This window comes from Camelina sativa, chromosome 9 (genome assembly GCF_000633955.1).
Source record: "Camelina sativa cultivar DH55 chromosome 9, Cs, whole genome shotgun sequence".
Taxonomy (NCBI): Eukaryota; Viridiplantae; Streptophyta; class Magnoliopsida; order Brassicales; family Brassicaceae; genus Camelina; species Camelina sativa.
In genome coordinates, this window is record NC_025693.1 from 228,628 (window position 1) to 252,086 (window position 23,459).

The 23,459-nt window shown below is 39.5% G+C and overlaps 7 protein-coding genes across 15 annotated transcripts; 2 read left to right on the forward strand and 5 right to left on the reverse strand.

The window, feature by feature from the left end:
* LOC104710034 (sulfhydryl oxidase 2) lies at nucleotides 785-4,136 on the forward strand. 2 transcript variants are annotated; one of them, XM_010426564.2, is made up of 12 exons: nucleotides 785-1,152; nucleotides 1,475-1,499; nucleotides 1,581-1,673; nucleotides 1,809-1,990; nucleotides 2,150-2,219; nucleotides 2,317-2,385; nucleotides 2,479-2,555; nucleotides 2,631-2,772; nucleotides 2,856-2,896; nucleotides 2,994-3,140; nucleotides 3,234-3,665; nucleotides 3,752-4,136. In XM_010426564.2, the coding sequence occupies exons 1-12, from the start codon at nucleotides 962-964 to the stop codon at nucleotides 3,771-3,773; spliced, it is 1,491 nt and encodes a 496-aa protein (XP_010424866.1). In that variant the 5' UTR covers nucleotides 785-961; the 3' UTR covers nucleotides 3,774-4,136. The 2 variants fall into 2 exon arrangements, with proteins under 2 accessions (XP_010424866.1, XP_010424867.1); XM_010426565.2 differs by having other exon boundaries at nucleotides 2,326-2,385.
* LOC104710032 lies at nucleotides 4,102-6,244 on the reverse strand. Of its 5 annotated transcripts, XM_010426561.2 has the most exons (7): nucleotides 5,790-6,039; nucleotides 5,633-5,682; nucleotides 5,106-5,437; nucleotides 4,950-5,021; nucleotides 4,658-4,858; nucleotides 4,491-4,571; nucleotides 4,102-4,415 (listed from the first exon to the last, which is right to left on the reverse strand). In XM_010426561.2, exons 3-7 carry the CDS (start codon nucleotides 5,349-5,351, stop codon nucleotides 4,236-4,238), a joined length of 780 nt encoding a protein of 259 aa, XP_010424863.1. In that variant the 5' UTR covers nucleotides 5,352-5,437; nucleotides 5,633-5,682; nucleotides 5,790-6,039; the 3' UTR covers nucleotides 4,102-4,235. The 5 variants fall into 5 exon arrangements, with proteins under 5 accessions (XP_010424863.1, XP_010424864.1, XP_010424862.1 ...); XM_010426562.2 differs by lacking the exons at nucleotides 5,633-5,682; nucleotides 5,790-6,039 and adding an exon at nucleotides 6,092-6,244; XM_010426560.2 differs by lacking the exon at nucleotides 5,633-5,682.
* Nucleotides 7,404-8,810, reverse strand: LOC104710035 (probable ribose-5-phosphate isomerase 2). Its single transcript, XM_010426566.2, has one exon. It carries the CDS (start codon nucleotides 8,495-8,497, stop codon nucleotides 7,685-7,687), a length of 813 nt encoding a protein of 270 aa, XP_010424868.1. The 5' UTR covers nucleotides 8,498-8,810; the 3' UTR covers nucleotides 7,404-7,684.
* Nucleotides 9,564-10,330, reverse strand: LOC104710036. The gene has a single exon (XM_010426568.2). The coding sequence runs from the start codon at nucleotides 10,258-10,260 to the stop codon at nucleotides 9,781-9,783; it is 480 nt and encodes a 159-aa protein (XP_010424870.1). The 5' UTR covers nucleotides 10,261-10,330; the 3' UTR covers nucleotides 9,564-9,780.
* Nucleotides 11,827-15,558, reverse strand: LOC104710039 (ABC transporter G family member 7). Of its 2 annotated transcripts, none has more exons than XM_010426574.2 (12): nucleotides 15,165-15,558; nucleotides 14,802-14,992; nucleotides 14,565-14,715; nucleotides 14,333-14,465; nucleotides 14,049-14,250; nucleotides 13,684-13,960; nucleotides 13,439-13,570; nucleotides 13,099-13,319; nucleotides 12,714-12,926; nucleotides 12,532-12,616; nucleotides 12,157-12,460; nucleotides 11,827-11,970 (listed from the first exon to the last, which is right to left on the reverse strand). In XM_010426574.2, exons 1-12 carry the CDS (start codon nucleotides 15,429-15,431, stop codon nucleotides 11,960-11,962), a joined length of 2,187 nt encoding a protein of 728 aa, XP_010424876.1. In that variant the 5' UTR covers nucleotides 15,432-15,558; the 3' UTR covers nucleotides 11,827-11,959. The 2 variants fall into 2 exon arrangements, with proteins under 2 accessions (XP_010424876.1, XP_010424875.1); XM_010426573.1 differs by having other exon boundaries at nucleotides 11,860-11,973.
* Nucleotides 15,728-18,474, reverse strand: LOC104710038 (actin-interacting protein 1-1-like). Its single transcript, XM_010426572.2, has 6 exons — nucleotides 17,838-18,474; nucleotides 17,527-17,688; nucleotides 17,240-17,426; nucleotides 16,734-17,159; nucleotides 16,209-16,622; nucleotides 15,728-16,111 (listed from the first exon to the last, which is right to left on the reverse strand). Exons 1-6 carry the CDS (start codon nucleotides 18,227-18,229, stop codon nucleotides 15,854-15,856), a joined length of 1,839 nt encoding a protein of 612 aa, XP_010424874.1. The 5' UTR covers nucleotides 18,230-18,474; the 3' UTR covers nucleotides 15,728-15,853.
* Nucleotides 18,586-23,299, forward strand: LOC104710037 (transcription factor IIIB 60 kDa subunit-like). 3 transcript variants are annotated; one of them, XM_010426571.2, is made up of 19 exons: nucleotides 18,586-18,856; nucleotides 18,970-19,049; nucleotides 19,128-19,209; nucleotides 19,700-19,775; nucleotides 20,023-20,111; nucleotides 20,200-20,285; nucleotides 20,418-20,474; nucleotides 20,614-20,726; nucleotides 20,891-20,979; nucleotides 21,090-21,176; nucleotides 21,288-21,368; nucleotides 21,503-21,646; nucleotides 21,756-21,867; nucleotides 21,963-22,045; nucleotides 22,210-22,290; nucleotides 22,372-22,455; nucleotides 22,599-22,688; nucleotides 22,891-22,947; nucleotides 23,042-23,299. In XM_010426571.2, exons 2-19 carry the CDS (start codon nucleotides 18,988-18,990, stop codon nucleotides 23,240-23,242), a joined length of 1,674 nt encoding a protein of 557 aa, XP_010424873.1. In that variant the 5' UTR covers nucleotides 18,586-18,856; nucleotides 18,970-18,987; the 3' UTR covers nucleotides 23,243-23,299. The 3 variants fall into 3 exon arrangements, with proteins under 3 accessions (XP_010424873.1, XP_010424871.1, XP_010424872.1); XM_010426569.2 differs by having other exon boundaries at nucleotides 18,587-18,841; XM_010426570.2 differs by having other exon boundaries at nucleotides 18,587-18,841; nucleotides 18,975-19,049.

Below are 23,459 nucleotides of genomic sequence, written 5' to 3' on the forward strand. Positions count from 1 at the left end.
CTAGATATGCTGACAAGATGATTTAAATATATAGTACTGTATATGGCAAATTGGCATATTTTTTTTAGTCAGCTAAAAGAAACAAAAGAATGGCTGTAAAACATTTGGTCTTTTTCCATCCTATTTTTAATTCTTTTTGGTTTTTTCCATCGTTCGTAGAGATAAGCTTCACAATGTTCAAGAATATAAACTACTACTATACCATTCAAGATTGATTCAACTAATGCATTTGTCCACCTACTACTACTACGCTCATCATTCAATATTGACAATGACATCAAAGTAACATAACATTTTAAATTGCTGGGTCTTTCTTATATTTTAGGCATTCAAATTGTTATAGTCAAATAATAATACTTACATGATAGATTAACATAAAACTCTTGATACGAGTGAAATGCAATCAATTTCATATGTTTGTACTAATTATATAGTGCAAGTGAATCTGCTGCATTCTGCAATAGCCGGCTAGTTTTATCAGTTAAGTAGCCTTTATTATTTACTATTAGAGGGATGTGCACATATGACCACCTAATTATAGTCTTCTTTTTGCCTGGCTTCCAAGGTCCACCACAAATTATGAGTTTAATAATAATTTAATATAAAAAAAATTGGATTAGAAAAATATTTTACAAATATGATCAAGTTTTCGAATAAGGTGATCTGTGATACGATAGATAACCCAAAAGGGCCCAACAGAGTTAGTTATGTGAATAAAGCCCATTATGAAAAGTAACGGAGAGTTCAAAGAGTGCGACGTCGTTCTAGAGCTTCTATATCACAAAGCGCTTCGTTTTCTCAATGGAAGAGGAGGGAAGAAGCTTTCTGTAGATCTTCTTCGCTTCCTCCTCTGTCTCTCTCCCATCTCTCTTTGTTGAAGAAAACCAAAAACAAAAGATTAAAAAAAAAACTTTGAAATCTGAGAGGAGGGAGGGGTTCGTCTTCAACAAGATTCGATTTGATGTCTTTGGTGCATCTGCTTTTGTTCTTCGGCCTTGTAATCGCGGCGTCTTCTTCCCCTGGCTCGCGCTTGATTCTCCGGGAAATCGCCGATCAAAAAGACAGAGCTGTTGAATTGAACACTTCCAACTTCGATTCAGTTCTTAAAGACACCCCCGCCAAGTATGCCGTCGTCGAATTCTTCGCTCACTGGTCAGTTCTCCCTAATCCCGCTTACCATTAATTATTATTAAAATTGGATTGCTTTGAAATTAAAATCTCCAGTTTTGGGTTTGGTTTGGTTGGTGGGTGGGGGGGTTCTTTTGCACTTTTTTTTCTACCTAAAGTTTGGTGCTGCTGGATCTAGCGTTGCAAGTGTTCTTATCAGAATTTAGAGTTTTTAACTTTATGGTCCTTCTTACTATTCGTGATGCTTCTTTCTAATCATTGCTAATAGATGATTAGCAAATGCTTTTTATTTTATTTTCCACAGTACTAGTTTTTGACGTATACTGATCTGTGTACTTTATCCTAGGTGTCCTGCCTGTAGAAACTACAAGGTAACATAACTATTCAAAGCGCCATCTTTGGTTCTTCTACCTGTTAATTGAAATTCCCTAAAACCTTTTTATACTCTGCAGCCTCATTACGAGAAAGTAGCAAGGCTCTTCAATGGACCAGACGCAATACATCCCGGAATCGTTTTGATGACCAGAGTTGATTGTGCATTGAAGGTACTTACTTCATGGTCGGTTCTAAATTCATCTATGTATATCATGTTGTTGTTGGTTCACTGTTTTCTGATGCTAAGTCCGTCCATATCATGACTTTCTGATGCTATGTATATCATGGTGTTTTCTGATGCACAGACGAATACCAAGCTCTGTGACAAGTTCTCTGTTTCTCATTATCCAATGCTCTTTTGGGGTCCTCCTACTAAGTTTGTCTCTGCCACTTGGGAACCTAAAAAGGATAAAAGCGAGATCCTTGTTATTGATGACGGCCGCACAGCTGAGCGTTTGCTCAACTGGATTAACAAGCAGATAGACAGGTTTGTGCCGTGAATGCCCTGGACTTTTATCTTCAGCACTGGCTCGAAATGTATCTAACATATTCGAACTTTTTTTTCCAGCTTTTAAGTGTTTCCTGAGCTAGTTTGGCAAAATCACATCCGACTTATCTCTGTTTTTTATTTCTCGATATTTTGCAGTTCTTATGCCTTGGATGGTCAGAAATTCGAAAACGAACATGCCCTGTCGAATCTTACCGACTACAACCAGGTTTCGAGACTGATCTCTGCTTAGTTTTACTGAGATTATTAGCATTTCTTTTAAGATTAAACAGCTTTAAGATATTCCGGGTGCTGATTTGCCACAGATTTCTCAGGCTGTGTATGACGTTGAGGAAGCAACCGCAGAAGCTTTTGATATCATTTTAGTGCAGAAGGTAGAGAAATTTGTATGATTATTGTGTATGTATATTACCTTCTTCCTTTCGTTCAGTTTTGTCAATGAATAAGTAGTTTCATGACATCTACAGGCCATTAAGTCATCTGAAACAAGTGCTTCATTTATAAGATTTATCCAGCTTCTAGCAGCACATCATCTTTCCAGGAGGTAAACTAAAGTTTCATCACTCTAATGCCGTCACAATCTCCTTTTCCACACTAATTGTGAATTGATTTTCTATAGGTGTCGGAAAGGAGCTGCAGAAATTCTAGTTAACTATGATGATTTATGCCCTTCGGGAAATTGCTCTTACGAAAAATCTGGAGGGAAAGATACCTTGGGAAATTTCCCTATCTGTGGAAAGGATGTTCCACGTGGATACTACGTGAGTGCTAGCTACCAACTCTGTTACTGTTTTCATGTATATCCACATTAGAGATCTGATTATCCTAATATCTTATTTGGTAGATGTTTTGCCGTGGCAGCAAGAACGATACTCGTGGATTCAGGTACTGTAGTTTGTTTCTAAATTTAATACCGTGATCCTTCAATTCCATTTTCCCCACTGGTATGTATCTGAAGTATTTCTCAAATGCTGGACTGTAGCTGTGGATTATGGGTTCTGATGCATTCACTTTCCGTGAGGGTTGAGGATGGAGAAAGTCATTTTGCATTCACGGCAATATGCGATTTCGTCAACAACTTCTTCATGTGTGATGAATGCCGCCTGCATTTCAACGACATGTGTTTGAGGTAACAATAAAAACACAACTCATAGCTCGAATAATCGTGGTATTTGCTCAACTAAACGTCTAAGCCACACATATCCATGCGTTTCATGGATAGTGTCAAAACCCCTTTCAAAAAGGCACGTGATTTTGTCTTGTGGGTGTGGAGCACACATAACAAGGTCAACGAGAGGCTTATGAAAGACGAAGCTTCTCTTGGTACAGGTGACCCCAAGTTCCCCAAGATCATATGGCCACCAAAGGAGCTTTGCCCATTGTGTTATCTCTCAAGTAATCAGAAAAGCATAGAGTGGGACCACGACCATGTCTACAATTTTTTGAAGAACTACTATGGGTCTAAGCTCGTCTCCCTTTACAAGGAAAAGAGTGTCATCGGGAGCAAGGAAGAAACTGTTCCAGCCACTGAAGACTTGACAGTAGCCACCAGCGCTTTGGTTGTGCCGATTGGAGCTGCATTAGCAATAGCCATCGCCAGCTGTGCATTTGGGGCGCTTGCCTGTTACTGGAGGACACAGCAGAAGAATCGCAAGTATTACTTCCATCTATCTATATAAATCTAGCGGTATCTACCAACTCCTGTTTTCTTTACCAATTGTGGCCATCTTTTCTTTTCAGGCCGAGGAGAAGCTGGAACTAAACTACAAGAAGCTCTTGATGTTTTCATCACTTACAGACAACAAACACAAGGGTTCTTGTTTGGAGTTGGGATCCCGAAGTCGCTTGCTGCAGGTCCTTTCCTTGTAACTTTTGTCTCTGATTTTGAAAGATAGTCCCGATTCTTCTCTTGAATTTTGGGATACACACGCAGAGACACTTGTGAATGTTGGGATCTTTTTATAGGAGTCTTTATAGTGTTTTATAATTTTGTATCGGACTATCTGGTTAGAGTTGTTGTGTAAGAAATTCAAGGTGAGTCTTTGTCTATCTGCATACGCAATTTGCAGATCTGGGAAAGAGAAGGGAGCTTTGCCAATGAGATACTTTTCTTTTCTTTTTTCAATCTGTTAAACCAATCCAACATTTTACATGTATAAGCCAGAAATTATATTTACAGTGACATTTGACTTTTGTGTGTGTGTGTGTAAGAAAATAATGGTGCTCATCGCACGCCTATAATGTAAGATTGCGTTTGAGGCAGGCGCCATGGTTCTGTTTCATCATCCGATGAATCTTCGGAGTAAGAGGTGTCTAAGGTCTGAGAATGGCGGCGGCAGGTAGCGACTGCTTTGGTGACGACATAGATGGGTAGCATGATTCCGAGTACTCTTAGAAACAACAACTGAAAACCAAAGTAATCAAATTAGGGCTCATCAATTTACTCCCTTTGAATCTGTTGTGAGAGTGATAAACTCACCGTGAACAAAGGGAAGACATGGAGGTTTGATCCGGTGAGGACTAGAGGGAGGGTATGTCGGAGAATGAGAAGAGCCATGAACTGCAGATTACAAACATAAACATGATGAGTAAAGACATCAAAGTGTTGGTTTGGTGGGGGAAAAAGAGGATAGTGGTGGTCCGTACAATGAGGACAAGGGAACGGCAGCATATGAAGCTTGTGGTGGAAGAAAGAGGATATTGTTGGTCGATAAAAGTGGAATCAGCAGGTACAACTGTGATGAAACGATGGTCCCGTTGAGATATTCCCCAGTTTCCCCTGAAATGGAGAGGAACATGACCCAACTCTAGCAAGGGAGGCGGTGCTGTATAATCCGGCTTGAATTCCTGAACAAATCATACATATATGATCAGATGAGACTGCATTCAGAAGGAAAAGAGAAAGAGAGAGAGAGAGACGGAGAAGGAGGGGACAAACCTGATGGCAAATCTCGCAGTTTGTATCACCTTTCTCGTTACACCATCTCTGCACGCACCTCCGATGCGCATACTGCCAACAACAACAACAACATGGATCATCTAATCAGAGTATCAGACCTATGTTTTCTTAACTGGGGAACGTTTATCTGTTTACCTTCAAGCTGCCGCTGCAAGAGCAAGGAGTCTCCATGTTTGAATCCAAGTCCTCGTCGTGACAGATCCTGCACTGCGCCATTGACAAATCACCGTTACGCAGCTTCTCAAGGGTTTTCTCATCGAGGACCGTACATTCCTCGACGGGTGAATTAGCTTGCAACATACGGTTCCTGCTCTGAATGGCAGCCTCGATGGTGGATTCTGTTATCAACCGATCCACCAGCAGCACGAAATGATCTCCCATGTTGCCTCTCTCTATTATGACGGTATAGTAAGAAACTTGCAGCTGAAGAAACAACTCTTATATATCTTTTTCCCTTTCTTTTTTAGCTGCGAATAGAAAATAATGGGGTTAGTGGTCAGCATTTTGCATTCAATGCTAAAGGAGATTCCGTACGCAACATGAACATGTGGATTAAATTAGAAGCTGCTCATTAATGAAGATAAACATTTAGATTGAAGCAAACAGTTTTCTGCCAGCCATGGTGGTTAAGGTAAAGCTAAATCAAAAGCTGGTTTGGTTACCAGAACACAAAAGCTGTACTTTTCTTTTGAGTTTTGACCAGATAAATAAGCTGCACAAGTTTATCGAAACGGTTTACTCGAGACTATATAAACAAGGAAAGTAAAAAGTTAAAAAATCTAGGAACAAGAAGGACGTCGTAAGGGATCTGAATTTTACCCCCAAAAATTAAAGAAGCTTTTGAATGAATCAAGAATACGCTTATATGAAATCGTACTTAGGAGAAAAAATAATAATAGAAAGCAAAGAAGAAAAAAAGTAAACCAAAAACAGAGGAAGAAGCGAGAGGCAGAGCCAAATTTTAGGACAGGGAGGAAAAGAGCAAAGGATGGTTGTTGTACCGTTTTGTTCTGTTATTTTGTCTGAAAAGAAGAGAAGAAGAAAAGAAGAAGAAGTGGAAAAGCGAAGAAAAAGGAGACTTAAAAGACGAGAATCGTATTTTTTTATTATTTTAATTTTACCTTTCCTGACGCTAAAGCCTTCACAAAAGCTTCCTTTCTTTCTCTCTGATTTCCGAATTATTCTCATTCAGGTTTAGATTTAGAGAGGGGCATCAAAGATAAAGTTGTGTGTGTTTACAGATGAAGCAACGAGATGGAGTAATAGATTCTCGAATCTTATGATTGTTAGTTTACTCTATTATACCCCCCCCCAAAAGAAAAGAAAAATATCATTAACAGTTTTGGAGACGTATCCCGTATGTAGTAGTAGTACATGGATACACATACACGTGGCCTTTTGAATACTAAATAGTAATATAAAATCATCTCTAATTGTAATAAAGATGAATTCTATTATAGTGAAAAACATAGCCATCTTTATATGGTTTTCCTATTCTTATCTTTAAAATTAGAAACTTTATAATAAATATGAGTTTAACTCCAATCCATTTCTATTATTATTTTTGAAATAGAAATTGTTATTTTTTACTCTATATATAGAGGACTTTTATTTTTTTTGTTTCTATAAATAGAGAAAAATATAGCAATATTTATTTTAGAGATGAAAATAAAAGTGAGTTGAAATAAATTTGTCTCTAAAATATAATTGTTATATTTTTCTTTTACTTATAAAAACAAATATAGATATAGATTAGAGGTGAGAATAGAGATGGATTAAAACAAATTTTACTTGTAAAATAGAGATTACTATATTTTTCAACAAATATAAAAGCCGATATAGAAATGAATTGGAGATACTCAAAGAGGTAAGTGACTCGTGGGAAGTAGCTAGGCCAAGAAAACAACCCAAACATAATACCTTAAAACAATATATGAAATTGACAAAAAGCCACCAAATTTGTTGGATTGTTTCTCTCCCTCTTTTTTGTTTTTGTTTTGTTTGTTCTTCATGAACTGCACGACACGTGTCAATGTTACGTATGTGACCGTGTCACGGTGGAATGAGTTGTGGCATCATTTGACAGGTTGATAAACTAACCAAATAACAACAGTTTTTGTTTATGGATATAGTATTTGATTTTTCTAGGCCAACCAATACTTCACCAAAACCAATTAAAATGATAATCCCTTGTTCCCTTCTCAACCTCATATGGCCCAACCATTGCGTCGAGTATTATTGCTCTTGTGAAAAAAAAATATAGTAGCTGTATAATCTGTCTACTTTGTTGCAAAAACTAGGGTGAGTGAGTGATTGTCTGAATATAGTTTTTATCTATGGATTCAAACCCAACATGTGATTGTAGTTTTAAGGCTTTTGATTGAAAATATAGTAGCGAGCCTATGAATCAAAAGCAAAGCCCAACAACAGTACTTGAGAAAGAGAAGCATTCAAACTCAAAAGGGCAATGAAGCAACAAAATGCCGTTCACAAAGATTGATATGATAATGAATGATGTCAATTGTGAATAGTCAATGCATCCAAAACTGTGTGAATAATAATCATCATCCCTCCTCACTCCTCACACACTCACAGTGACATCCTCCAAAAACCTATCTAAATCAATACAACAACCATGATTGATACTCTCTAGATCCGTTTCTCCCATACCAATCCTCTTTTAAACAATCCTAAAATATTCTCCAAACACAAAATCAAGAGGAGGTCGTGATGTGTTTGTGCTTGATCTTAACACCAAGCTCACCTGCAATGATAACAGTGGAAGCCATATCCAGAAACATTCCATGCTCCACAACTCCAGGAAGCCTCAGAATGGCATCACTCACTGCTCCCAAATCACCCATGTCCTCCTCCAAGTGCATATCCACTATGTAATTCCCATTGTCCGTCACAAAGGGCTTACCTTTCTCCCCCAATCTGAGATTGGCTTCACAACCGTACCCTTCCAGCAGATTCCGGAGCTTCTCCGCCGTGAATTTCCAGCAGAAGGGCACAACCTCAACCGGAAGAGCAAGCTTGCTCCCACCAATGTGCTTCACCATCTTGGACTCGTCCACGATCACCACGAACTTCTTGGAAGCTCCTTCGATCATCTTCTCACGAAGCAGAGACCCTCCTCTGCCTTTGACGAGGTTGAGATAAGGGTCGACCTCGTCGGCGCCGTCGATGGAGAGATCAATGACGGGGTGTGCGTCGAGATCAGAGAGAGGGATGCCGAGAGACAGAGCCTGCTCCTGGGTCTTCTTAGACGTCGGTATACCGACGATGTTGTCGAGTTTGCCATGGCGGAGAAGCTCGCCGATGCGGTCGACGGCGTGTTTGGCGGTGGAGCCGGTACCGAGGCCGAGGACCATGCCGGATTGGACGAATTCGACGGCTTTGTAAGCGGCGATACGTTTGAGCTCGTCTTGGGTTAAAACCATGGGGTGTGGCGGCGAGACAACATCGATGGCGGACAAAGATTTGTCGGAGGAGGAAATGAAGAGAGGATCATACGCAAGCGCCATTGGCAAGAAACCCTCTTCGGATGGATTTTGCAGAAAGAAGAAAAGGAAATGGAGAAGCAGAATTGGGAGAGAAAGGTTTGATTTTTTTTTTAATTTAGGGATTGAGGGAAGATATGTATATGCAAGGTCGAATGAGTGGAGTGTGTATATATATATATAAAGATAGAGATGGAAGAAATAAATAATAGCGTGAGAAATATGCAAAGAAGAAGAATGTGGTTTTGTGTGGTGGCGGAGAAAAGTAAAATTAAAGTGAAGAAGATATGACTGAAGACAGAAGAAGATAGGGTTTGTGTTTGTGTCTGTGGGGAGAAGAGAGAGAGAGAGAGAGAACAGACGAATACCATAAAAGACACACACACAGACTTGTCTTTCTCGAGGTCCTAGTTATTAATGAGGGCAGGACAGACCCGAATCTTTCGGATTCTGTTATTTTATTTCTATTGTCCTTGTTTTGCATAAACTACTCTTAACTCTAATCAACATTTCCAAAGTACCTTCCCATTTTGAACTCTTTTGACGCACACACGCCCTAAATTAGTAAAGCTGCTTAGATTAATGGAATTTTTGTCAAATATGCCATATTTTTTAAGAAAGTTTCGGCAGATTTGAAAAACTTAATCAATTATAGCAAATTTGGAAAGAAAAACACTGTTTATGATACATTTGATGGTTTTCTCTAGATTAATATTAGAATAAACGATTTTAAGTATGATGGAGCTATAAAATCAAAAAGCGTGACGGCGGAGATTGACGGGTCAATTTTTGAGCAAGAGGAAAAACATTGGGACAACGTTGTTCATATATCGATCGAAATATTGTAGTGGGTTGATTAAATACTAGTACCATTTTAGATTAGATTACTATTACTATAAGTTAAGATTATATATAAATGGTCACAGGTCAAGCAGTAGTTGTTTGGACCAAAAAGGAGCGACCAGGGACGCCGTTCTATCGTCCACTCGCCTTCTTTTATGGGGAAAAAAAATAATGAAACAAATTGTAGAAAATAAATTTACCAACAAAATTATTACATTGGACCAACAAAAAAAAAAGTCCACTAAACTTCGTCAACAAATATTTTATTACCATCGCATTCATTAATTGACATATAGTTAGGACATATCAAGAAAATTACAAAATCACATGAAAGAATAAATAACGAGCTCTGTACAGTACATATCTTACGGCTTAAGCTAATGTAGAAAAAAACATCAGATAAATAATCAAAGAATATGGGTTGGTTTACAAATTAAGCAAGTAACATTTAACATAATCAAATATCAGGCCACGCTGGCAGATGTAGCGGCGGCGAGAAGCCACTGAAGGAGGTCAGCAAGGCGAAACGCGATGGCGGTGGAGGAAACGGGAACGCTGACGAGGAGGATGAGAAGCGTTGCGATGGCTACGGTGGGGCGAGAGTTCATGAGGAAGCTCTGAAGGAGACCAACGGAGTCGCAGATAACAGAGTCGTAGCTGCTGTAGAAACGTTTCTCCCAATCCATCCAGTGAGAAGGAGGCTCGTAGTTACGCTCAACCATCTTCGTCTCGTGTATGCGTTTCCTAAGAACGATCATGTTCTCGTCCACCAACCTCCCTCCTCCGTAGTAGTAATGGTCTTTTCCTGAAGACGCCCCAGCAGAGACGCTCATCATCTTCATCTTCTTATTGGAAGTCGTAGTTCTCCGTGATGATGATAACACCAATGGGTGGAAACGGAGTGGTGAAACCGAAGCTAGCGAAGAAAGCAGTGTAGCCTCCATTGTATGTACGTAACTATGAAATTGATTGTTGTGTTATGATTTTGATTGGAATGTGTTGTTGGTTGGAGAAGATGATGGACAGTTGGAAATGGTATTTATAACCGAATCATCTATATTAACAATAATTAAACAATTTTTATATTAACAAAAAAAAAGTATATTAAAGTACATCCATTAATTAATATATTTATTTATTTAATTATAACTGGTGTGGGGTTGTATATGATTTATGATTAAGCGCGTTGCCATCCTCTCAATTTGATTAATTGGAACCACTTGCCTGCCTTCTCCTTCACGTCATTTTCATTTTCGTATCATTTGGATTTCGGTGATGCTACTAAAATCTGCTTACATTACACGTTTTTTTTACTAGTCACCATCAAATTAAAATCAACCAACTTGTGTTATATTATCTTTTGATTTGATTCGGTTCTGCTTTATATGTATGTTTTCTTTGGCGGTGTTTCCATTCCATTCTTGTTTTGTACTCTCATTTTTCTGCTCTGATCCAGCTCGAAAATGTTGAATTTTCAATTGATATACTATATGCATATTTTTGACCTAGTTGTTGTTAATGATATGATACATATCCCCTGCTTCCGGAATTGAGACACTTCAAATTTTAGATTTTATCTGTACATTCTCGTTCGATGATTTAGAATAATGTCCAATCAAATAAGATATGGTAATGATAAAAGAAAGATGGTGATGACGATGCATTGACAAGGTTTGTACAATTGATATGCATTGTGAAAACTTCATACGGTACGTTAGCTTAATTTGATGATAGCTTGTTGGATTGGGAGACACGGGAATAGGAAAGTGATGTGAAATTGAGAAGAGAACCCCTCTCCATTAACAAATAATAGCACATGATGAATTGATGTATATGTACCCCAAAAATGCATATAGCGACTCTTCCCTACAACCATATTAATAAAAATATAACTCTCTAGAATCTAGAATATTATATCCATTTATTTATAACAGATTTGACCTTCCCATTTGTTTATGTAATTGCACCTGAAAAGGCGTACAAGTCGGTGCCCTACTTTTCAATCCTGCGCTTAATATTGGATGTTTTATTAGTACACAAGTCGAAGCTTCTATTTGTCTTCGTTTTGGTCTTCTTTAGTTTGTTAAAAAAATATACTACTACATACTTGTTGGCAACGTAAAGGGTACGAGAATGTTTGAACCGGACGCCACGTCCACTCATCATGAATCAGATGGGTGTTTGACTTTCTCCCAATGGGCGGCTTATATATATATATACTATTATTATCGTAATTCAATTCTTTAGTTAGTGAATTAATTGGGTTATTAGTATAATCAAAATAAATCTTTAAGTTGAATTTGGTTGAATGGGAATCTTCAGACGTCGGTCCTGACGTTACCAGTATCGAATTTGAATTTTCAGCTAATGTTCAGTGTAGTATATACTACGTTCTTTCCTCCTTCACATTTTTTTGTTTTGTTTGAAAGTCACCGCAAAGGACCTTTTCTTCACCTAAAATCTATACTAAATTATGAATATTAGTGCCAAAACCTTGTTTTTTTTTTTTTAATATATATATTTATTGTGGATAGAACAAGAGATTTGAAGAAGCCTAAAGAAACGGAGATGGGTCTTACATCGGGTTTAAGACATAGAGAGGTAAGAGGAGCAACTCTTTTATTCAAATCCCTCTATTCTCTCTCACTTGCTACCTGCTGGAGGATGGAGATGAATCCATAATCACCACAATGCTCAATTTACTAACTGTAATAAGCTATCACGAATGTGTAGTATGTATACATTGATCTTTCTCTTTCACCTTTTTAGTTATTATGCCTGTTTTGTTCTTAGTATGTTCTTTTCAATGATTATTAGTAGGCAACTACAATTTTACAAACCTTCGAGGACAAAGGGACGGATTTCGTCAAGCTCATCTGAGTCCGATGTTTTACTTTGCTCGTCAAGTGGCTGCTTGAGATCATCTTCAGGCTCCTCCTCCCCTTGATCAACCTCTGCTTCATCCAGCTGCACTCTTGGATTCTCAGTATCTCCATTGTCAAAAAGAAGCTCAAGCTTTTGATACTTTGGCTTGTTTTTCTCCAGGAGAAGGTACGTGGCGCTATACCAGAACATCAGAATCCGGCTTTGAGCTGCTATCGTCTCCCTTATCTGTCTTCCTCCAAACGACAGTCTCTCTAATGCCTGCAGCAAACACGTAAACTCCGATGACCTCAAAGACAAGGACAATGAAACTGATATAAACTCGTTGTTACCTGTTCTCCAGTTTGGACGTCAAATGAGTTCTGATGATCGAACTTGAGGCCGCTGAATTCGTTGATGGAAAGTCCCTGGAAGGCCCTGAACAAAGAAGAATGGATGCTAAGAGTAAATAGAGTAGTTATATACGCGAGAGGGTTATCATTTCTGTATAGTAATTTATGTTGAGGTGATTCACCATCTGATCAATGAAGCACGAGGAATCCAACGGAAGATGATTGGGGTGTTGTCTGCATTGACATAGTAACCTCCAAACACGATGAAAACTGTCATGAGAGATGGTCCCACAGCCATTGCAGCTTCTGTGCTTGGAACCATAGCTCCAACAGTTAGACCCATTGCAGAAGCAGCAAAAGACTCCACAGTCACTATCCCACAAAACTTTCCAAATCTGCCAAGAAAATTGTTTGTTAGGGACATTGCTGTCATGTCATGTACATCTCTCAAGAGTTCATTGGTTGGTCAAGTACACGGGGAAAACTCAAGAATGGCTTATCAGTGCCATGCAGGTTAGGGACCACCTGGCCACAGGAACAGCAAAAGATCGGAATCATAGGAATTACCTTGACAAAGAGGGATTTAGGCGAGCCATGGGGTATAGTACAGCACCAAACATCAAAGGAAATGCAGCTCCAATGGGAATCTCAGCTATTGTCTTGGAGAGCAGGTAAGGGCCTAAAGAATAAGACCCTTTGGACCGTTCTCTATCCACAATGGCACGCTCTTTAGGAAAGACACCAACTGTCTTTGTGAGAGCTGCCATTGCCGTGTTTATTGCAGCAACCTGAAGTATACAACATATATCATTGCTTAGTATATATATAAAAGCTACGCTTACTAAATATTGCTTCAAACAACACAAATAAGAGAGATGTATATAGCAAAAGAAAAAATGTGCTAGACCTGAAGCAAACCCATTCTGTCCTGAATTGACGTCTGAGACTTCCCCATTCTCCAGAAAACGGACCCAAATATCAGAGCAGATGCAACAGACATTCTTGCACGAACTTTGTTTGTTGGCCCATCTCGAGAAGCCTATGGAGTCATATGAAGAAATATATCAGAAAAACTGTCAAGTTTTACTTTGAAGTCTAGAGAAAACATGTTATAGAAAGAGTTCTTTAAATCATGCATAGATAGGAGCATACCTGCATCCATGCACGCTTAAGCAGCAAAAAGAACTGCCTCCACCAACCATCTTTTCTCTCAACAATGGCTTTTCTGCGAGGTTTCATGCTGTTCTTTGTTTCATCTTTAATGCCGAGGGGAGTGGCATAAAGAACCGATGATGAACGCTGAGAGAACGCATCAACAAGAGCATGTACTCTCTTCTGCGAAGAGTAGACACTCTCTGAAGAACTGTAGTCAACTGATATAAGATCAGCAAGAAACTCAGCCGGGTTTACGTGCTCTGGGCAAAGGAACCTGCTCATGGATCAGAGGAACAATTTTCAGATGACGATCCTAAAGCACTTGCTTGATATATTAAAAGGAAGCGTTCAGAAAAAACAACCCGAAGTTCCCGAAATATGACAGAGGTTCTTTCCCTGCAGGGCCAGCATAGACTAAAGCTCCTTCCGTAAGTAACACAATGTCGTCAAATTTAGCGTACACGGAACCTCTAGGCTGGTGTATGGAGCAGATGACAGTGTGTCCATCCTGTGCAAGCTTTTGCAATGTCTCCATCACTTTCTCAGCCTGGAAGGCGTCAAGCCCTGAAGACCACATAGAATATTTCATCAGTTTTTAAACCCAACCCATCAAAATGATTAGAATCAGACACGAGCAGGAATCTACCAGTTGTGGGTTCATCAGCAAATATGACAGAGGGACTAGCGATCAATTCACACGCAAGTGACAGCCGCTTCTTTTCTCCACCGCTGATCCCACGGACTTTTGCATCGCCAACACATGAATCTGCACAGCTGACCTTTTGGAGAGAAACAAAGAATAATCAAGAAACAAATTCCAAGATTGTCAATTCACCACCAGATTATCTAGAAAATGCAGAGATGAATGGAAACCTCACCAGACCAAGTTTGAGCAGGAGGTTGTTCACATACTCGTCCCTTTCCTCAGAAGAAGAGATCTCCGGAAGCTGAAGCTCGGTTGCGAAAGAAAGTGTTTCCCTGACAGTCAACTGCGAAAAAAAGAGATCCTCCTGTCTCACAAAGGCAAGCCTGCCATTGCAAGAAACTCCGTCAAACAAAAAAAGATAAGAATGAACACAACTATAAGACTTGTATAACACAGAAAAAAGACCTACTTATAAGCCCTGCTAGAGCTGGATTTGCCATTGACCTCCAAGAGACCAGACAAATGCAAACGTGGTGATGAACCAAGCTGTCCAGCAAGAACATTGAGCAATGTTGTCTTCCCAGATCCAGAAGGACCCATAATCGCTAGCAACCTCCCTGGTTTTGCTTCTCCAGAGACATTTTTCAACAAGAACCGCACCTGAGAGAGTCACATACATAGTAATCAAAGCAAGTATGATTCATTCAGCTAAAAAGATCAATACAACATCGAAATGGATATACATCATGTTCAAATTGCAAGAGTTCGAAAGACTCATATCAGCGCGTCTTCGAAACATGCAAAAAAAAAAAGGAGGAAGAAATGTGCTCACCGATTTGGAGGACTTATCGGAGAGAGAGCAGGTGATGTTCCTCCAACGGATTGTCACCGGGCGAATTTTACCCGGAGAAGAATCACCACCGTCTTCCGCCTCAGCGTAATCATCGTCAGCTTCGTTTTCAGGAAGGAGAGCGATGCCGGGTCCAGCGAAGAGGCGGACCAACAGAGCGGCGGCCACCGCGGCCAGCGCCCGGCCAACTCCATTCCCTCCGATGCCAGAAACAGCGTCGACTATGGATTTCCCGCCAAAAGGCGCCATAATATGTAATATGTTTCGCTGTATCAGTGTAGTGTCGTCTTCTCCTTGGAACCTCCGGTGAGGTAAAGCTTCAACGCCGTACGAAGCAAATAGTAACAAGTAAGAACCAACCAAGAGGCTAGGCTCCAAAACAAACATTATCTCTTCCCCTTAATTATTTAACCTTTGTTTAAATTTTAATTTTCCCTTAATTAATTTACCATTTGTGTCCCTTGACTCGTCATCATTTTAGAGACTAATCACCACGACGGAGTGAGTTGACCATTGAGATTGGCTCGATTTTAGACACGTGTGCATTCCATGATAAGATACTTATTATTAAAAGCTTAAAATACAAACAAACCACAGTCAAAAATAGATAGAGACTACGACAATTTTTCAAGGATGGTTAAAAAAGCTTATGACAACAACTCTGGTTTGGGTCATTGAGGCTCGATCTGCCATAAACGAACTGCAGCATCTTCCCCGGAACTTGCTACTGTGCATTCATCGACGAAGCCAACTGCGTTCACTCCGCCAAGATGAGCGTTTCTTGCAGTTATGCGACTCGAAGCTGGCTTGTCCACTTCGTATACAATGACGCAAGTGTCTATGGACCCAGTGGCCACCATCCTGTTGTTTGGTGACCATGCCAAGCAGTTTATACGAGCCGTGTGGAACAACATGTTGTTTAGCTTCACCTGCAAATCCAAAACACCGCCGCACTACCAGATTAGTGTGCGTTTAAGCATATGATTAACCATATAAGAGACACAAGAACGCCTCTAATCCCGTCACCTGTTTGGTCTCGCGATCCCAGACTACAGCTTCGCGGTTGGCGTCACCAGAAGCAAACATTGTTAAGTCAGGAAAGTAACGTATCACTGTCAAAGCACCCCTGTGCTTCTCAAGCACTGCTTCTTCTTTGAGGCTGTTGTCCTCTGAGACTGAGTAAATGTGTAACTTCCCGTCTTGCCCTCCTACTATCGCTTCTCTCCCATCAGGTGAGATCACAGAGGCTGCTACCGCAAAACCCAGATCGATCTTGTTCAAAATGCTCAGACCATTCAGCAATGCAACTCCAGAATCAAACGAGACTAATGTTGTGGGTTCAGGCGAATCAACGGCTATGCTTATGTCCAAAGGCTGATGGCCTATATCTACATGTTCTGCAGCTCCAAATTCGTTGCCAGTTAATGGAATTCTCCACACCTGTCAAGAATTGAAGAAGTCATACTCGATGATGTAACCGACTTCAACAACGATCCAAACTCAAATCCCATTAAAGAAAGACATGCATTTTGAGATCATAACTTTTTTTACCTTGTTATCAAACCCGGTTAAGAAAAGGCCAGATTCAGTAGCCGCTAAGCGCTTGATTTTGGTGTTATCTTTCATTTGTAGCTTGCAACAGTACCCAACCCCTTGTAACCATTTAACAATGAGACCATCATAGCTGCAAGACAGAATCGTCTTCTGGTCTGTCCCGAGAATAGCCAGAGATGTGACGTTCTTTATATGTCCTGAAAAGAGCAAGGGAGGCTTATCCATATCATCAGCAGAGTACAAGGACATGGTACCGCCAAGAGACACTATAATGAGATGATCGTTCTGCCAAAGACATCCCACAAGCATGTCTTCTGCTCCACCAGATTCCATGAACGTCAATGTCTTAATCACAGACCCAACAGTTCCGTCTTCAGCTACCTCCCATACCTTGGCAGACTTATCAGCAGAGACCGTGAGCACCTAAAAAAAACTCATCAATGTCAGTAAAATTGCAAATAGAGAGTTTGGCAACACATTGACGACATCCCTAATAACATTACCCGTTTGCTGTCGGGGCTCCAGCTAACAGCGTAGATGCTGCCTTTGTGGCCATCTTCGGAGGCCAATTCTCCAATTTTATCTCCAGTCTTGCCATCGTAAATCATACCCTTCTTGTCGGAGCTTACAGTAATGAATTTAGTACCGTCAGGTGAATATCTGATGCAGTTGACGAAGTTGGAATGCTCCCTGTGAAGCACAGATGTATTATTACAATTAGTCAAGAATACAAACATAAGAGTTGATTATCCGAGATTATATGATAGATTGAGGAAAAGAAATGTCCTGCCTGTGGGAAGAGTGAAACTTAAAAGGTGGACCGTCGTAAAAGTTAACCAAGAAGTCTTCCCCGCAAGTGGCGATTCTGAAAGGTCGCGTTGGCTTGAAGGTACAACTCAGGACCCTACGAGAATGGCCATCAAAATCTCCCATTGTATTCCCTGAGTCCCATCTATACAACAAACGCATACTGATCAAGCCTCTATAGATAGTTCCAGATAATCTAATCAAAGAAAACCTCATGGAACCTAACTAGCCAAATTTCCAAGGAAACGCATACAATTCGAAATTGAATCTAGAAATCAGCGAAGAGGAACTCACGCGAAGGATCGAACAAGCGATTTGCCCTTTCCATCGCCGGAAGCGACAATACGAAGGCCATCGAAGGACCATTGGAGATCATCGATGCGACCAGCGAGGACTCTGAACTCGTTCTTCAACACGAAACCGTTGTCCGTTCCCCAAACGCGAACCGTACCAGAGACATCAGCGGAAGCGATCCACTCGCCGTTGGGAGAGTAGCGAGCGACGGTAACGGCATAGCCGTGTTCTCCGTAAACCTGTACGTCTTGAGGTTGGCGGAGGCTACGAATGAAGACGGAGCGGCCGTTGCAGTAGAGAATGGAGTCGGATTTGGGGTCGCCGGAGATAAGAATACCCCTGCCTCGTTCGGTGGAGGGAACGCAAGGGAAGGTTTCGAGCAGTTTCGCCATCGTCGAATTGGTAGAAGAGAGGGAGGACAAGGGAATGCGTGCGTCATCTCTTCTTCTTCTTCTTGAGAGAGTTTAGGAGAAAAAAGAAAAACAATGGCGGAAATTAAGGATTGAGGATTTTGAACGATTCTGTCTCACTTGGCGGAAGGAGAGAGAGAGAGAGATTACCAACTATGGAATCGGAAATGAAATTGTAACGGGCCTGTGAAAACCCATTTATTAATCCCAACCAATCTATTAAACAGGCCTGTGAAAACCCATTTAATAAATCCATTTCCGACCCGAGGAACTCGATCGATATAAAGCAGTCACAGCACAACTTGAATGGTTCCAATCGTAAATTGTAAAGCACACAGGGGAATTAAACTTAAGTTAAGCTGCGATTTTTCAAGGACGGAGAAGTCCTCCGCCACTATAGTACGGGTTCATCGTTGATATTGGTTTCCACGACACAATATATATATATATAGATCAGATCCTTCTCTCCCGAATTGGAGTTCTGATTCAATCGCTGATTCGGATTCGCCGATTCGGTTCCGACGAGACACAAATAGGCCCAATTTTAACATCCATCCTAGCGAACTTACTTTTTGCGTCACAGAGCTAGCACCGGTATATATGTAGTTAGTGAGTTTTTATTTTTATTTTCATACGCGAATATGAATATAGGGATCCTTTTTTACTTACTCGGGAGAAAGAATCAGAGATTTTCCTAACAATCTCAAAAATCTCTTGTGAAGTTTAGAGAAGGGGCAGCCATGGTGTGGTGTAACCATTGTGCGAAGAATGTTCCCGGAATTCGCCCCTTCGACGGTGGTTTGTAAGTATTTTGGATTTTAGATTTGAGGGTTTCTTTGCTTGCTTGCTAGTTCCGAGTTTTGTTTGTTTGTACTTGTAGGGCATGTGATTTATGTGGGAGGATATTGGAAAATTTCAATTTTTCTACTGATGTTACCTTCGTTAAGAATGCGGCTGGACAGGTACACCTGCGTATACATATTCTCAAAGAAAGCTCTGCTCTTATTCTTTAGACCTAGAAAGACGTATGTGTGGTAATGTGGTCAATAGGATGCAATATTATTAGAGGAGGGATGTGAGACTATTATTATTAGTATAGATTGTCAAAATCTCTTCTAGGATAGGATGTTGTATTGTATGACAAGTTAGACTCGTGTCTACTGATAGTAAATTAGATATACCAATACTTTTCGGTCAGGCTGTTATGGTGCCAGATTATATATACTATACTACCCGAGAGAGAGTACTGCAAAACATGAAACACCACCTTAATTGGCTACAAATCATTAGAAATATATGAATAATAGAGATTAATAGACAACGGATTTTCGTTCATAAATCTTTCTTTTCAGTGATATCTAGAGAGTTGTTTCTCTCTCTAGGATGCTTATCTCTTTTTGGTTTTCATTCCCTTTTGCGTTTCTTTGAAATTATTTATTTCTGTGTCTACAGAGCCAAGCGTCAGGTAACATAGTGAGGAGTGTTCAGAGTGGGATTTCAATCTCACGTGAAAGGAGATTGAGAATAGGTATAGTAAAGACTTTCTTCTGTTCACTGCTGGCCTGGCCTAAATAGTACTGCCACTGATACATGATCAAGCTAGTCTTCAGCTTACATTTATGTTCGATTTGATCTTACCACTTGCACACATTCACTGCTGGCTCATCTCTTAGCCTTAACTCCTTATTCTGTACTGTATTTCACATCCTGCCAAACTTGAGGCCATCCTTTGTTTTGCTCTGACAAAGACATGCTTACCTTTTTTGTTTTGGCAGCTAAAGATGAGTTAAGGAATTTGAAAGATGCCTTGGGAATTGGTGATGAAAAAGATTATTTGATTGATACGGCTGCCAAATTCTTTGAAGTATGTTTAGGTTTTTACATATCCTCTGAATATTATTTATTAGTCAATCTGTCAGGATTCTGTCTAACTTTGTATTTATCTTCTGAAGATGGCACTTCACCAAAACTTCACTAAAGGGCGCAGAACTGAACTTGTACAGTCTTCCTGTCTCTACTTGACTTGCAGGACTTGCAGGTTAGAATCTTAGTAAAATCCTACTTACAATTTCTTTCCCAAGTTATATCATGCTGATGAGTTATGATGTTACGGGTGATGCCTTATTTCGCTGTGTATATGTTAACTAAAATACTTTCTTTTACTTGGTAGGACAGAGAAAATTCCGTTACTTCTTATTGATTTTTCAAGCTACCTTCGAGTTAGCGTGTAAGATGAGTTGTTTTCATTCATTCATTCATTCCCATACTACTTTTCTCTTCTTTATTTGATAGCCTAATTAGCATGCCTGTTAAGACTACTGCATGCAGAGTCGAGTAATGCTGGTATATATTGCTTTCATGTCTAGTTACGAGTTAGGTTCTGTCTACTTGCAACTCTGCGAATTGCTGTACCTTGTGGAAAACAGGAACTATGAGGAGCTTGTTGATCCTTCAATCTACATTCCTCGATTCGTAAACAGTACGTATGTCGTCTTTTTGGCTCCCATTCCTTTTCTTTATCTATCGGGTTGATGATGCACAACATTCTATTTTTTTTTATATGTATTTTAGTTGGTGTGTGTGAACATATCAGTCCAAATACAAACAGTTATATCAAATCCTTGTTTCATTATACACTTGCAGGCTTATTGAAAGGTGCAAACAATATTCCAAAAAATTTCTTGAAAACGGTTACAAGCATTATATCTAGTATGAAGAGAGATTGGATGCAGGTACGATTTTTATTGTTACAAGGATAGTTTCCTACATGTTCTTTTGTCTTTAGAGTTATTTATTATTATGGCTTGTGTTAATGTTGGCCAACTATTTATTGGCTTTGCAGACCGGCCGGAAACCAAGTGGAATATGTGGAGCAGCAATTTACATAGCTGCACTTTCTCATGGTATCACGTGCTCTAGGGCAGATATTGTAAGAATATGATCTTTTAAGCCTCTTTTTTAAAGAATATTGTATTGTTATAAAGATGAGAGAGCAAGGAGATGTTTCGATTTGATGTGTGTGTTTCTAAATATTTTTCAGGCAAAAACGGTGCATATGTGTGAAGCGACAATAACCAAAAGATTGAATGAGTTTGCTAATACCGAGGCTGCAAGTTTAACTGTGAGTTGCAGGATTATGTTACAAATCGTTCTAGTTGTAGAGTTATACGCTAGTTAGTTGTTGTCAAAAAAAATTTTTTTGCCTTGTTGATTTTATGCTGATCCTTTTTCAATTGTTTGTACATGCTTGTCTAGGTTGATGAGCTTGATAAAAGCGAAAACATATTGCGTAAACAAACTTATACCCCAAGATCAAATTCTGACGAAGGAGTAGTAAACTGTAAACATAAAGATTTAAAACCTTTTGGTTATGGATTATGTAAGGACTGTCACGATGATGTAAGTCTCCGGGCTTGTCTCTTTCCATTTTTATTTTATGGTTATGCAACTGGCGACAAATTAATGGCTCCGGTCGAGAGTTGACAATCAGAAATAACTTTTCCGGCAGTTCATTAAAATTTCTGGTGGAGTTGTTGGTGGGTTGGATCCTCCTGCTTTCCAGCGAGCAGAGAAAGAGAGAATGGAAAAAGCAGCTAGAGAAGAAAACGAGGGAGGAATTGGTACGATGAACAACTATGGAAATAGATTAGAGTTTTTTTCTTTTTTTTTGCTATTGTTTGAGCCTTTGAGAATTTTTTTTTGTGGTATGTCTCAGAGAAAAGTGAAAGTGAAACAGATTGGGATGCTGAAGCTTCGGATGAATCAGGCAATCTTTCCTATCTCGATGGTGATGATGAGGTGGGCAATACTTTTCCTTGTGTTGTATTAGATTCTAAGTAGAATGTTTTAACCTGGAAAGATGGAACATGAAATGGAAAAATTCTTTTCACTCTATCTCGGTCTGTTTTCCTTACAACATTTTAACTTTACATTTGATGATTTGATATTTCACTGTGTCCCAGGTGGATGGCTGTTTTCTCAATGAGGACGAAATACTCTTCAAGAAGACCATGTTTGAGTTAGAAAACGGACCATATCTTAGGGTATATATCATCTATCTTCTCTTGTATTCCTTCTGAGTTGTTATAAAGATAAGAATCTTACCAAATTATATTGTTTTCTAGGAACAAGCAGCTAAGAAGGCAGCTAGTGAAGCTGCGAGCAATGCTAATTTCCCAGAATACGCAGATGTGGCTAAATCTAGAAAGGTGCTCTCGATTTGAAAGTTTGCAATTATTATGTTCATGCTTTATATCAAGTATTTGACTTATGGAAAATATTATGATGTCCATTAATGACCTATATGGTTTCTCTCAATCAAACTCTTGTTCTCTTTTCTCTCTTGATATAGGAAAAGCGACAAAAACGTGCTGAGGAAGCAAAGAACGCGCCTCCACCAGCTACAGCCGCGGAAGCAGTTCGAAGAACACTTGAGAGGAAGGTAAAACTATGCATCTTCTTTGATGCCTTTAATAATTAGAAGCGGAGTATTGTGATGTAACCAAGTTTATTCAGCAATTACCATCTGCGAAATTAAACCCTGAAACCGGAACATATCTAATAATACATAGCTCTGAAGAAAACTTTTTGGAGTGTGTTTCTTCCTCTTTCTGACTTGAGTCTTGACTCGTCGTCTCTTACAGAGACTTAGTAGTAGGTGTATCAACTACGATGCTTTAGACGAGCTCTTTGATACTTTCGTAAGTTTATTATCCTCTCTTCTTGTTTCCTTAGTTCTCTCATCACTTTCAGGTCTTTATTTAGAATTTTGTTCTTGTTTCTTCTTCATTTCAGCCAGTTGAGAAGTCACAGAAGAAATCGAAAACCGAGACAGTTACAGAGAAGAACAAGGAAGAGCATGAGACTGTTGAAGATGAAGAAGATGAAGAAGATGAAGAAGATGACGCAGCACCATACGAGATGAACACAGATGAAAAATTCTATGAAGACGAAGTGGAAGAGGAAGAGGATGGTTATGATTTTGGATTGTACTAATGATACTTTATCGTATATATTTTGATTCATTTTTCTTACTAAAACATACGTCGCATTCTATCGGACTTAAATCAAAATGGAAATATTACAACGGGAGTAACTCAAATCGTTATGTGGTCGACAAAATTTAGCATTGAAAACATAAGAACACCCAGACGATGATGTCTCAATATTCTTGCAGCAAGTTGAGAAATTTGAAATAGAAATCGAGCTAATT

What these genes read in the sequence shown, in the direction of transcription:
- LOC104710034 (XM_010426564.2), top strand. Translation starts at nt 962, where the DNA reads ATGTCTTTGGTGCATCTGCTTTTGTTCTTCGGCCTTGTAATCGCGGCG. An exon ending in GCACATCATCTTTCCAGGAG is followed by an intron (nt 2,556 to 2,630) that starts GTAAACTAAAGT and finishes GATTTTCTATAG; the next exon opens with GTGTCGGAAAGGAGCTGCAG. An exon ending in AACGATACTCGTGGATTCAG is followed by an intron (nt 2,897 to 2,993) that starts GTACTGTAGTTT and finishes GCTGGACTGTAG; the next exon opens with CTGTGGATTATGGGTTCTGA.
- LOC104710032 (XM_010426562.2), bottom strand. Translation starts at nt 5,351, where the DNA reads ATGGGAGATCATTTCGTGCTGCTGGTGGATCGGTTGATAACAGAATCC. An exon ending in GCCGTTCCCTTGTCCTCATT is followed by an intron (nt 4,572 to 4,657) that starts GTACGGACCACC and finishes TGTAATCTGCAG; the next exon opens with TTCATGGCTCTTCTCATTCT. An exon ending in ATGTCTTCCCTTTGTTCACG is followed by an intron (nt 4,416 to 4,490) that starts GTGAGTTTATCA and finishes TTTGGTTTTCAG; the next exon opens with TTGTTGTTTCTAAGAGTACT.
- LOC104710035 (XM_010426566.2), bottom strand. Translation starts at nt 8,497, where the DNA reads ATGGCGCTTGCGTATGATCCTCTCTTCATTTCCTCCTCCGACAAATCT.
- LOC104710036 (XM_010426568.2), bottom strand. Translation starts at nt 10,260, where the DNA reads ATGGAGGCTACACTGCTTTCTTCGCTAGCTTCGGTTTCACCACTCCGT.
- LOC104710039 (XM_010426573.1), bottom strand. Translation starts at nt 15,431, where the DNA reads ATGGCGCCTTTTGGCGGGAAATCCATAGTCGACGCTGTTTCTGGCATC. An exon ending in AGCTCTAGCAGGGCTTATAA is followed by an intron (nt 14,716 to 14,801) that starts GTAGGTCTTTTT and finishes TTGCAATGGCAG; the next exon opens with GCTTGCCTTTGTGAGACAGG. An exon ending in CGTGCTTCATTGATCAGATG is followed by an intron (nt 12,617 to 12,713) that starts GTGAATCACCTC and finishes TTCTTTGTTCAG; the next exon opens with GGCCTTCCAGGGACTTTCCA.
- LOC104710038 (XM_010426572.2), bottom strand. Translation starts at nt 18,229, where the DNA reads ATGGCGAAACTGCTCGAAACCTTCCCTTGCGTTCCCTCCACCGAACGA. An exon ending in TCGCTTGTTCGATCCTTCGC is followed by an intron (nt 17,689 to 17,837) that starts GTGAGTTCCTCT and finishes TTTGTTGTATAG; the next exon opens with ATGGGACTCAGGGAATACAA. An exon ending in GGGATCGCGAGACCAAACAG is followed by an intron (nt 16,112 to 16,208) that starts GTGACGGGATTA and finishes TTGGATTTGCAG; the next exon opens with GTGAAGCTAAACAACATGTT.
- LOC104710037 (XM_010426571.2), top strand. Translation starts at nt 18,988, where the DNA reads ATGGTGTGGTGTAACCATTGTGCGAAGAATGTTCCCGGAATTCGCCCC. An exon ending in CATTCCTCGATTCGTAAACA is followed by an intron (nt 20,727 to 20,890) that starts GTACGTATGTCG and finishes ATACACTTGCAG; the next exon opens with GCTTATTGAAAGGTGCAAAC. An exon ending in AAAACGGACCATATCTTAGG is followed by an intron (nt 22,291 to 22,371) that starts GTATATATCATC and finishes ATTGTTTTCTAG; the next exon opens with GAACAAGCAGCTAAGAAGGC.